General features: G+C 36.3%; 1 protein-coding gene across 1 annotated transcript in view; it reads right to left on the bottom strand.

The window, feature by feature from the left end:
- The window catches only part of GOLGA4 (golgin A4), a 109,103-nt gene that overhangs the window by 75,344 nt on the left and 19,927 nt on the right, over positions 1–13,832 (bottom strand). Inside the window, 2 exon segments of the mRNA XM_012645110.1 lie at positions 1,718–2,032; positions 7,508–7,573. Coding sequence (XP_012500564.1) covers positions 1,718–2,032; positions 7,508–7,573 — 381 coding nt within the window.

Here is a 13,832-nt window from a genome sequence, read left to right as displayed (position 1 = left end):
GTTTGAGGTTGCTGTGAGCTAGGATGACGCCACGGCACTCTAGCCCGGGCAACACAGTGAGACTCTGTCTCAAAAAAATAAATAAATAAAATAAATGGAAGCACCCCTTTATTCTGAGCATTGCCATTTACCTTGGAAGGCTGCTGTGTGCCCCCAAATGCCACTACTGATGTCTTGAGTCAAGAGGCAGGCAGCAATGGAAGGTGAGTCTAGCAACAGAGATAAGAATACAAAAAAACAAAATTCTGGCCAAGCACAGTGGCTCTGGCCTGTAATCTCAGCACTTTGGGAGGCTGGGGAAGGAGGATGATTTAAGGCCGGGAGTTTGAGACCAGCCTGGGCAACACAGCAAGACCCTGTCTCTACAAAAAAATAAGAAAAGTTAGCCAGGCATAGTGGCACATGCCTGTAGTCCTAGCTACTGGGGAGGCTAAGGAAGAGAAGACCCCTTGAATCCAGGAATTCAAGGCTGCAGTGAGCTATCATCATGCCACTGCACTCCAGCCTGAGTGAAAGAGACCTGTCTCGAAAAACAAAAAAACAAACAAACAAAAAAAACCCTGCCTAAGACCTGGATCCTCCCCTTACCTTAAGACCAAATAGCAAAAGAGTACCCAAAATGGTGGGGTGGAAGCATAACTGAAGAATCAGATGTCACAGCACTATTTCATCCTAGGTACCCACAGTGGAGAGGCAGAGTCCAAGGCTATGGGCTCTTTTCATCCAGATAAGCCTCTTGACTCTATCTCAGGTAGCAAGGAATAGGAGAAACCACCAGAAGGACCTAGAATCAAATCCAGACTCTGCCAGTTGCTGCCTGTGTGACCTTAAGCAAGTTAACATGCAACTTAAGCAAGTTACTAGGAGTCTCCAATCCCTTTTCTACATAATAGAGCTAATTAATATCTACCTCACAAGGATGATACAAAATTAAATGACATTATACATATAAAATACACTGTGTCTGGCATACTTAAATACCAGTTATACTGCTGCCCCAGTTTCAAACTTAAAAGCCATGCCTAATCAGTGAAATAATGTAAACGAACAAAAAGATTCAAGACCATTATTAACTTTGGTAGAAATAAAATATAAAAGCAAAAATTTTAAAAGGAAAAAGTTGCCAGATTCTACAAGTGCCTCATGAGATAAATGGTTTCAATGTCCTGTTTATATCTCTGGGTTCCAGCCAGCCTGTAGATTTTAGCCTGATAATTTCTTCTTATTTTGTGAGCACTTTATTTTTTTAAAAAGATATTTTGTATATTTCATCTAGGGTTTTGTTTTGTTTTGTTTTTGGCCATAGGGTAAAACTATTCCTATGGCTAAATTTATATACCAACTCTGAACTTCATTATTCATTAATTAACTATAATGCTTAGAGATGAATAAGGGAGGGGACGTGAGGAGGAAAGAGGATGAATTCTGCACTAGGTGTCTAAGTGACCTGGAGAGAGAGGCTAGGAGAGGAGACAGCCCCAGAATGTGAGAACCAAAATACTACAGACAACAATCTCTTCCAAAATTTTACCAAGAGTCTTGGCAAAGGCCTCTGTACCACTGAAAGTCTAAATATTTTCACAGACTACCTACCATTAGTAACCAGGGTATCTAGGGAATCAAAACTAGCCAATCACAGGAGTAAAAGCAATACAGTAATATGAATGAGAAAACAAGGGAAGAAATTTCTGTAAACGCAAAAAGGTCATGTTCCTACCTCAGAATATTTTCTTCTGTAGCTACTTAAGCTTCGTTCCATTCTTTGCAACCGGTGAATCAACTGTTCTTTACTGAGACTGTCTGAATTCCCTTGGGAGTCTTCGGCCTCGCTATCCATATCAGAGGGTGGATCAAAGGTGGCAGCAGAAAAGTCTAGGTCAAGTCGATTCAGGGACTCTCTGGAAGACGTTCGTACCAAAGACTCTTTAGAAGAAGATCGGAATAGAGATTCCTTTATCGGACTTAGAAACAAAGACTCCATGGAAGGGACCCGGAGCTGGATCTTCTGAGCAAAAGACTGTGTGTCACCTGACTGCAACCAAAACCGAACAGAATACGTGGGTTAAAAACACACATTTAGACTTCCATTATCCCCTTTCACCAGCAATAATCTATTAAAAGCTCTAACAGATTCAATTTATATTCCTGACATTTTACATAATATATCATTTCCTGAAAAACAAAAGACAGCTGGTTATTTCTGAAAAAGCACTGGAGTCAGAGGACTGGGGTATAAGTCCCAGGTCTGTCAGCTAGAGGTAAAATGACCTTCACTAAGTCACTTTCCTTCAGTTTGCACATCTGTAAAAAAGAAGGAAGTCATACTTTCCCAGCTGACCTCATGGATGTGTTGTGGGGATTCATCCACTCAACTGTAAGATCCATGAAGGCAGAGACCAACTGTGTACACCATCTCTATCACCAGTCTATACCCAGAGCCTACTGTGAAGTGTGAAGTGCATGGCTGAACTCAAGTGGCCTATATCTGGAGAGTCTTTATGTAGGTGATTATTTCTGATCATTCTTCTCAACAAAAAAGAGGAATGGGGGCAGGAAGGAGGTAATATATAATGAGCCCACTTTGGTTTATAAGGGAATATGCAGCAGAGTTGACTAGCGACATCCAATTCTATTCCACTTACTATTCTGTCTACTGGGAATAAAGATAAGCATTAACACATCTTGGAGGAGGAGTTGAAAGGTCTGAGGTAGAATCCCTCTGCACAGATGCTAGAAATAGTGATAAGCAAGAGCTGTTCTCTTAATCAATTTGAATAACAACGCATTAATTTGCATAATAACAATGAAAAATACAACATAATTCGACTGTTGTAAGTACTATTATTTTGCTCGGGTTACAACAGTCAGTGTTTAACAGGTGTTTCCTAGAAACTCATTCTCATTAGTGCAACAGGGTCACCTATAAGATCTCAAAGATGCCAAGAGTGAAATGCTCAGGGGAGACTGAGGTCATGTGTAGGCAAAACTTACAAGAAAACAAAAAGATTCTCTTTAGTATACAGTTTAAAAAATCAAAACGGAGATGTTTTATTCATGAATTTTAGAGATTTAATAATAGTACTGGGCAATGTGGGAGTAAGTAAGAGGGAACATGCCCCATGCCCTTCTACGCACACAGATTTATCATAGGTTGTTTATAATAGTAAAAACAGGAAACAACCCAAATGTTCACCACTAGAGGACACATTATATAAATTATAGTACATGAAAAGAAGTTCAAGACATACAATTAAATGGGGAAAAAATCAAGTTATAAAACAATATGTATACTGTAAACTCATTTTGACTTAAGGTAATTATACATACTTTTCAAATTATATGTATATTTATACGTATACCCTTAAAACCAAGTTGTGAAAGACAGACACCAAAAATTAACAGTGGTTCTCTCTGAGTGGTAGGATTTTGAGTGGTTTTTCTTTCTTTCTTTTTTTTTCCTAGTCCTTCAATAAGCCTATCACACATTTTCACCATGTCGTCTATAGGCACTTTTTCTGCAGTGATAACATCATCCTCATTGTCACTATTACCATGATGACCTTGATTCAGAACCATTTCAGCTACTTCATTGTCGGTCAGTGAATGAACAACTGGAGTCTCATTACCAATGTTAAAAACTTCTTCGATATGCACTTCTTCCAGCCTACTGAGGGACTCTGAGGGTATTTTTTTTTTTAAACAAATGTAAGGTCAGACATCATTTTTTTCTCACTTAACATATGGAATCATTAGTCACTATCTCATTCATTATCATCATTAAACCATCTCATGTCAGAGGTTGTGCCAGGCATGCACAACTGTGTCTTTAGTCACTGTGTTCCAAATATTGGCAACAGCATCCTTCACGCTAAACTCCCTTGGAAACCCTTTCTCACCCACACCTCTGTTCACTGCTACTAGCATCGTATTCAAGAAAGTTTTTATATTTACTCTTCATTGATCTAAGGATACCCTGGTCACATGACTGAATTAAGGCAGTCTCGTCTGGAGGAAAATACATGCACAAACATTATTTTTGATGAGAATTTCAGCTGGGGCATGAGCAGAGCAGTTGTCAAGGCATAACAAAATTCTGCAGTTGTCATCCAGTCCAGCTTCCTTGCAGTGAGCATAAACCAACGGTACAAAATGTTTATGAAAAAAATCAGAAAAGATGTCCCTAGTGATTCATGCATTTTGTTAGCATAATAATGGACTGGTAAGAAATTCATCCCTTGAAAACTGTGAAAATGCAAGCTTTTGCCTATCACAGCAAATTTTCACTTATGTGTAACTGCTGCATTAGCACATCCCAGCATAGTTATTCTGTCCTTGGCATCCTAAATTCCTGGAGGGGCTGTCTCATCAGCTGTAATCAGTGTTTCTCTAGAGTAATAAGGCCACAAAAGTGATGTTTGATTAGTATTACAGACTAGCAATGACCTTGCCAAACTTGTCAATGAACTCCACTGTTTTTCATCATTAGCAGATGCTTTATCACTACAAATCTTTAAAAATTTAATGCCACATCTTTCTTGAATTTCTGCAACCAGCCTGTTGAACATTCAAAGTTCCCTTCAACTTTCAGTTCACTGTGATAGATCTTTGCTTATTTCATGCCATATTTAAGTGGCCTGTGTTCACTGCAACACTGACAGATCCAAATTTCAATACATGATTGAGATCCTCATTTTTAGATTTATACGGTGTTTTCCAATTCTAATTAACTTCTGTTTATCATTTTCAGTATAGAACTTCAATAGTTTATCCTTCTGCTTATTCAGGTCATATATAGTGGTCACTCTAACACCATTCTCTTCAGTAAAATGCTTCACACTGACACTGCTGTCCAGTTTCTCCAACAGTTTGATTTTCTGTGCTATAGAAAAACATAAATGCTTCCTTGTTTTCCTATCACTGCTACCCATAGAGGTATCTGCAGGCTTTTTTGACATTTTCAACAGTATCTTTACACCACAGAGCAGAGAATAAGCAAAAAAACCAATGAGTAATGCACATAGGTCTTAGCCCCATGTGGGATATCATGGGGAACTTACCACTGACACATCCAGCCTGCACACACTCAATTTTATTACCCTTTGTGGGTCTGCTTGTGGGGGGGAATCTGGGTGTTAATGAAAAAGGTAATACTGCACTCAAAGGGTACTGGGAGAGTCTTTTTTCCCTTGGGGATGCTAATGAAACTGTACATTGTACCTGCTGAATGAACTGTACATTTGGACTGAGACACATCACATAAGGTCACATGTGGAATTTTCTACTTGTGGCATCATGTCAGCACTCAAAAAGTTTCAGAGTTTGGAGTATTTCAGATTTTCAAATTAGGGATGTTCAATCTGTATGGGTATTTTGCCCCAGTAATAAGAGGGTCCACAAGCTGCTATATTTTATGAACTCTAGGGCTTGCTTTTTGCCATGTTTTTTACCCTGGTGTCAACTATGATTTCCTGCTATCAGTATGCTCAACCACAGTAAGCATTCTACCCACTTCATGTATATACATTGTTCATAATTTGCTAAACCCAACAACCAACTTGTCAGAAAGCTGTTTAAAATAAAAGTAAACTCTGAGTAAAGGTATCTCCTTGTTATAAAAATTAATGAGATCATATATGGAAAATACTTAACATAATGCCTAACACACAGTAAACACTCATTAAATGCTATTCTTTATTTTTTAAGAAAATATTTGTAATTATTTTTAAGCCTTAGTGAGCTTACTTCCTGAATATCACCCACATTAATTCTTCACCTTAATTAAAACTCTTCTGAATTTGTTATAAAGCTGATTATCATTCATTCTAGTTCTTGTATTCATAACTATATTTAGTCTTTTTGGACTATAAGAGAAGAAAATAAGCACTTTAAATAATATTTTTTAATACTATTCTTTAAAGATCACTAGATACACTCAGTATAGCAACAGTTCCTAACCTTTTTGGCACCAGGGACAAGTTTCAAGGAAGATAATTTTTCCACGGATTGGAGGATGGGGATGGTTTGGGGATGAATCGGGGGCGTTACGTTTACTGTGCACTTTATTTCTATTATTATTACATTATAATATATAATGACATAATTATATAACTCACCATAATGCAGAACCTAATACCTGATTTAGCAGGAGGCAGAGCTCAGGTGGTGATACAAGCAATGGGGAGCAGCTGTAAATACAGATGAAGCTTCGCTTGCTTGCTTGCCTGCCCACCACTCACTTCCTGCTGTGCAGCCTGGTTTCTAACAGGTCACAGACCAGCACCAGTCCTCGGTCCAGGGGTCGAGGACTGCGGCAGTATAGTACTGTTTAGATTGGTGCCTCTCAATATTTTACCCCCACCTCAAGGCACTTATAGAAAAATGATGTATTTGTAGAGGTCATAGGATTTACTAAGGCCAAAGAACGAGCCCAGGGACTCTGGTTGTCCCTACAACCTAACCGGCCCCACTGAAAGATACGAGGATGTAAGCTCGCAGGTCACTCGTCCACGGAGTTTGAGAAGTTGTAATTTACACATTTGCTAGACAATGTTTCAGGATGTTATGTAATTTAGTTTGCAAATCATTTAGCTTACAAATCGTCTAAATTCATGCCCTGTGTTCACAGAATTAGAAACATTACTGTTCTACAACGGAGACTACTGAGAGCAGTTATGATTATGATAAGAGTCATTACTAAAAGCAAAGTAAACAGATGTTCATCTCAGACACTGATATCATTATGATTTTGTTCTTTCTTTCCTGGAAGGGTTCAAAAGAATGTCACTCAAGCCCCAGCCTCCAAATAACTTTTTTAAATCAAAGATTCTGACCAGGCCTGGTGGCTCACACCTATAATCCTAGCACTTTGGGAGGCCGAGGTAGGAGGATCACTTGAGAATAGGAGTTTGAGACCAGCCTGAGCAAGAGTGAGATCCTGTTTCTACAAAAAATAGAAAAATTAGCTAGGCGTGGTGGTGCACACCTGTAGTCCTAGCTACTCGGAAGGCTGAGGCAGGAGGATTGCTTGAGTCCAGGCGTTTGAGGTTGCAGTGAGCTATGATCACATCACTGCACTCTATCCCAGGCTACAGAGCAAGACCCTGTCTCAAAAAAAAAAAAAAAAATTCTCAATTCTCTAGTAGCAGAATATTCTGCATTACAGCAAACTTTAAAAGAAATCCCACTCCCTCATATTACCCTTCCAAGATTACATAACTCAAAACATGTTTCTCAATATGGCTACCTCTATAATCTTTTACAACTATAAAGTCAGATTTCATTTTTTCAAAATATTTTCACTTCACGGTCATAAATGTATTAAATGAAAAATAATAAAATCTTGCTTTCATTTAAAATTTTTTCCAAGAAACCATGAACAAACCTGTATTTATCATACATGTTGTATCAAATGTTTAGCTATTATCGTTTCAATGTAAAGTCGAATGCTAATAATATAGACTGACCAACATTCTGAAATGACTTAATTTTTAAAATATTAGTAACAGACCTGAGGAGTAGTTGGTTCACTTCCATTAACACTGTCAGGAGATTTTGTAGCCTGGGTAGATGCATTCTAAGAAAAAGAAAAATATATCATAAAGAAAAGGAACAAAAAACTAAAGCTTTAAAACTGTTAAGAACAAACTCTAAGTACTAAGACCTATTATATACATTTATCTATTAAACAAAATTAGTAATTGTCTGTTTATTAGAATGTTTTCATGCAAGGCAAAACTGCTGTAGTATGGTAAGTATTTCAGAAAAATCATTTTTTCATAATATATAGAACTAAACAGCAAATATTAGTATGTAGCACAATCAATTTCAAGCTAATCACATACCTCTTCCTGTTATGTGCCTAGATATTTTCCCCCACAATAAAAATCAACATCAAGGATTCAATTAGCAAATCTCATTCAAATAAGAAAACTATCCAGAAAAAGAAATAATGTCAATTTTTCCCTAGAATAAAATAATATCAAATTAAACTTATTTGGGCTAAGCTCTGAAAACTATCTTGATAAGAAGAAATGGAAATGCCTCATTCATTTGAAGCCAGCAATCTAAATGAAATCGTTGTGATAATTTTCATAAAAACTTATAATTAAAAATCTCTTCTTCCACATGTGAAAGATTTTTGTTTTGTTCTATTGATAGGGCAAAAGCTCCAAGTTAAGCAACATTCTACTGATTACATCATCCTGGCATAGATTTCATGATAATGAATGAGATTCTTTGAGATTCAAAATTCTATATTGCATTTATGATATACTAAATGTCTAACTAAAATTAGAGTTATAGAAATAGCTCACGATAAAATAACTTCCATGTTTTAAACAAAAGCATTCCACCAAATACTAGTCACTATGTTTTAGTAACTTGGTAGTTAAATAGTGCATTTCTCCTTACTTCTATAGAGCTGACCAAGAAAAGGTCAAATATCTGACCTAACTAATTCTTTTTTTTTTTTGAGACAGTGTCTTGCTTTGTTGCCCTGGCTAGAGTACAGTAGTGTGATCGTAGCTCACTGCAACCTCAAACTCCTGGGCTCCAGTGATCCTGTTACCTCAGCCTCCTGAGTAGCTGGGACTACAGGGACCCATCACCACATCTGGCTAATTTTTTCTTTTTTTGGTAGCGACAGGGTCTCACTATGTTGCCCAGACTGGTCTCAAACTCCTGGCTCAAGTGATCCTTCCGCCTTGGCCTCCCAAAGTGCTTCGATTACCAGCATGTACCACTAACTCTGTTTTTTTGTTTTGTTTTGTTTTGAGACAGAGTCTCACTCTATCGTCCTGGCTAGAGTGCAGTGGTATCATCAGCTCACTGCGGCCTCAAATTCCTGGGCTCAAGTGATCCTCCTGTCTCAGCCTTCCAAGTAGCTGGGACTACACGCACACGCCACCACGGCCAACTAATTTTTTCTATTTTTAGTAGAGACGAGCATTGCTCTTGCTCAGACTGGTTTCAATTTTCTGACCCCAACTGATCCACCTGTCTCAGCCTCCCAGAGCGCTAGAATCACAGGTGTGAGCCACTGCGCCTGGCTGAGCCACTAATTCTTAAATAAAAGTGGAGAAGGAACTCAGCTTTGCAAATGTGTTCTCAAATTCTTGAACATTGATTAGGTATTTGATAGTAAGAGATCATTAATTTTTAGGTGTGATAAATGTACTGTGGTTATATATTTTTAGTCTTTATCTTTTAGAGACATACACCAAAATGTTTACGGATGGAATAGGATTTCTTAAATTTGCTTCAAATATCTAATGGGGGAGGGCAGGGGGAGCTGTGTATATAGGGAGGGTAGTAGTGATGTGGTTAGGGAAATGTAGGGGAAGGGTGGTAATAAATAAAACAAGATGACAGTGAGTTATTAATTGTTGATATTGGGTAATGGATATTGGTGGGGAGGGAAGTCTTATACCACTACCGCAACTATTTCCACTTTCGTAATATGTTTGAACTTTTCTCTAATAAAAATAAATTTGGGCTGGACACAGTGGTTCACATCTGTAATCCTAGCACTCTGGGAGGCCAAAGCAGGAGGATTGCTTTAGGTCAGGAGTTCAAGAGCAGCCTGAGCAAGAGTGAGACTCCATGTCTTCAATCAATCGATAAATAAACAAATAAATAAATAAATAAATTTTAAGTAACTTTTCTTCCCTCTAAAATAAAGTTATCAAATTTTTCCAGTCTCAGATATCTCCTTAAAGTTATATAGGGAAGAAAGATCGGGAGCACATAGGAATTAACTTTTACCTTCCTGTTCTCTGCCATTTCAAATTATACACATGGCATATATCTGTGCAACATCACAATGAATGCTTTCTAGCTCTACAAATATACTACACTTCACAGTATAAAATACAAAATATACTTTACAGAAATCGACACTTCTCCAGCCAGTCAGTATACTGAAAAGTAATAGACAATTAAATTATGGAGAAAGAAAATAGCTCCACAAAATATTCAGGTTAAGAGGAAGAGTGACAAGAAAGTCCATATTCTATTACTACATAAATGACTTGACACATGGCTGCAGTACATACAAAAAAGCTGCTCTGAGTGTTTGAAATGGTACCCTATCAAACACACACAGAACAACACTTAAACACTTCTGCTCCCCACATATATATTTCAGTTTATGTATTACATCATATATCTAAATAAATTCTGGACAACTAAGGAACGTATTGTCCCAATCTACCCTGTAAATTTAAATTAGGAATCTCCAGATGCAAAATTAGAGATTTTGTCACAATCCATAATGCCTTCTCCATTTCTGCCAACCAAACTCTTGTTCATCTTTCAACTTTCAAACATGACTTGCCTGGGGGACTGGCACATTCCCTATGCCTTCATTTTCTTCTATGAATCCTTAATTCCTTTGTACTCTAATTGTATGTTGACATCTTTGTCTGTATATTAAACTACAAACTCTCAGAGGACAGGACCCTGCATTTTCATCTTGGTCCCCAGAACCTAACATTTTGCCTATATGAATTAACTTTTACCTTCCTGTTCTCTGCCATTTCAAACATTTCAGAAGTCCTTGTGCAGTCATTTCCCTCAGAATAAGCCTCTGAAGTCCTTCTCTCAGAGACAAGCCTGAAGAACTAGCTCAATACCTGTCAATACTCAAAAATCACCAATACTTTCTATTGGAGGAAATTCTTAGACAAACAGAAAACCTTTTTAAAGTATATTTAACTTAAAAGCACACACAAGTTCCCTGCCAGATTTGTCTTTAATTACATTTTTGTTTCAATCTTTCAACTACAATTTTATGCTGAGCACTAAGGAGAAGGCAATTTTTAGCACTGGGGTAAAGAGATGCATTTTTTAAAAACTGAATTAAGGAAAAGTCAGCAACTGGTGAACTCATAATGGAATGAAATGCTCACTAATTTTTTATTCTGATATAGGTTTCCCTTTGTTCCATGAGGAGAAATAGTTTTTGTCAAAAAAAATCAAAATTTAAATAAGAAGACTTCTACTCTTCTTAAATTATTTTTAAATAGTTCTAAAACATCAACTTTTATGCTAACAGCATTTTCTACAACAAAATAGATACTCAATACAAATGGCTTTTATGTACTTAAAGAAGTGGGACTAGGAGAAGTTTTTCTTTTTTAAAAAAACATTTTCTATTACTACTACATGGAGCATAAAGCTAAGGCATCACTAGAAATCTCATTTTCACTGTAGCTGCTTTCTTTCCTAAAACCAAGTTTAGAATGTAATTTAAGATTGCTACCGGCAGGGTTAAAAAAAAAGATTGCTACTGGCCATACACATACCAAGTCTTTATTGCCTACATGGTTTAAGAAATATTCTTTCATCACCAGCTACCTAATAGGTTAAATCAATTCTTACAGTTTAGAAAAACCTCAATCCCAGTTCAGTCAGTGTCCAATCTAACACCAAAAGCTAGCCTTCCTTGGCAAACATCTCTAAATTTTAATTTGCTAAATTATGAACTTACCAGATACTTTAAATAGGAAAATGTCCACTTTCCCAAAATGAAATTACATACAAGATTCAAAACTGTGAATTCAATCAGTTGAAAACAAATGAGACAATTATTTCCTTTCAGATGTTTAACACAAAAAACATAATTGTAAAATAAGATGCAATTATTTGTTACAGTAGAATTCATCTACCTTTTCAATGTTGTTTAATTATGGATTTACCTAACAATAAATTTTCCCCCTGAAAAATATGAGCCACATCTCAAAATATTCTTGGCCTCCTACTAATAGTAGAACAGAGATTTCTAGCATTGCATACCTTTTTTTTAGTTAACAAGCAAACATTCCCTAGGGAGAAAACTTAAGAGTTTAGATGAAGTGAAGGTAGCCTTCACTGTACACATTAGTGAAAACTGTTATTTTGTTGCTGTTAAAAAGCCACCAGGAAGCACACCAGCCATCAGAATTCAGCAATTTACTCTCTGATATTTTAGCGCAAGGTTAGCAACAAGACACTGAAGATGCTTTAAAAGATGGTAAGTGATGAGCAACACGAGATTTGCGTCTACAATTGTCAAATTACTTTGCTTCTCCACAAAGGGAATGCGGAAAGCGGTGGAAGGACTCACCACACTGTCATTCTGTGTTTTAGGCTGTATGGAGGAATCCAAAGCAAAGATAGTATACTCAGAGAGAAAAGCAGGCTCTGCTATCATCCCGGCTAGTAGCTGTCTCATTCAGTGTAATAAGCAGAGGTATAAAAATAAAACAAATGATGAAAAAACAAATCATAACGGCATGTTGTAAAGTGTTTTCACCACACAGCATGCATAACACTATAATGACCATCACCACCATCACCACCATCCCACCCACAGAAATAATAAGCTACAGAGAAAGATCAGGAATGGAGGTGAGTTGATAAGTTTGGGATTTCAAAGTCCAACTTATAAACAACTTGCTTACTGGCATACAAATGATATATGCATCAGAAACCATGGCACACAGCATGTCTGGCAATTTGGCATAAAAATTCATACCAATAAAAAATATATGAGAGTAAAAAGTTTCAGATATGCAAAATAAATAAATTCCAGAGATCTTCTATATATAGCATAGTGCCTACAACTAACAATACTGTATTATATACTTAAAATTTTCTAGGAGGGTAGACCTTATGTTAAGTGTTCTTACCAATAATAATAAGGATGAAAATAATAATAATAGTGGGTATGGGAGGAAACAGATACGTCTAGGTCCTTGATGGTGGTGATGGTTTCACAGATACATACTTCTCCTCAAACTCATGAAGTTGTATACTTTAAATATGTACAGCTTTTTACATGTCAATCACACCTCAGTAAAGTGGATTTAAAAAACACATGGTAAAAAACACAAAGCCTTAGTATACATTCATAAATATTGAGCTATTCATTTTTATGTATTCAAAAAGATCGCATGAAAATGTATAGGGATAATAAAACACAAAAAGCTTTAAATAATCATTTATTTGTACTTATATACATTATTTTTCTCCAAAATATATACAGAAATAACTTTTGAAATAGAAATTTATGGTAATTTTTAAAGATAAATTCTATTACACTAGTCCTTTTGGTATATATTCTCTTCTGTGCTTTAGTTTTCTTTCAGAAACTGTATACTAAAGACCAAAATACTAACACAATCATGAATTAGATGTACAAGAAATTATAATTAAAATAAATTTTTTGATGGGAGAAGTTACACAAATCCATACATGTGACAAAACTGCTTAGAACTACACACACACACACATACAAACAGGATGAGTGCATGTAAAACTACTAAAATGTGTACAAGCTCTGTGGATGTCACAGTTTACCAATGTCAATTTCCTCATTTGGATAGCGTACTATAATTTTACAAGATGTTACTACAGGGGGGGAAATGGGTGAAAGTATACAGGGCCGCCTCCTCAAAAATTTTTAGAACTTTCTATGAATCTATAATTATCTCAAAATAAAAATTTGTAAAAATGAATCTTTGCAACATTAACTTAGCAGTTAATACATTATGTAATATAGAGTTATATAATATATTATGTGAAGAGGCTGAGACAAGAGGATTACTTGAGCCCAGGTTTCAAGACGAGCCCAGGCAACACAGCAAGATCCCACTTCAAAAAACAAACAAACAAATAATATATATTGAGTAATATGTAATATAACAAAGAACAAATATCTGAAAATGTCTGCAAAAGCTTAAAAACATACACTTTTCATCTCAGTACTACTATAGGGTTATGGATACTAACTAGAGCCTTCATTATAACTCTTTTTCTGGTCTGACATTAGAGACCATTAATAACTATAGATA

This window comes from Propithecus coquereli, unplaced genomic scaffold (genome assembly GCF_000956105.1).
Source record: "Propithecus coquereli isolate 6110/MARCELLA unplaced genomic scaffold, Pcoq_1.0 Scaffold1, whole genome shotgun sequence".
Classification (NCBI taxonomy): Eukaryota; Metazoa; Chordata; class Mammalia; order Primates; family Indriidae; genus Propithecus; species Propithecus coquereli.
Note: the sequence above shows the minus strand (reverse complement) of the source record. Positions and strands in the feature narration are given on the sequence as shown.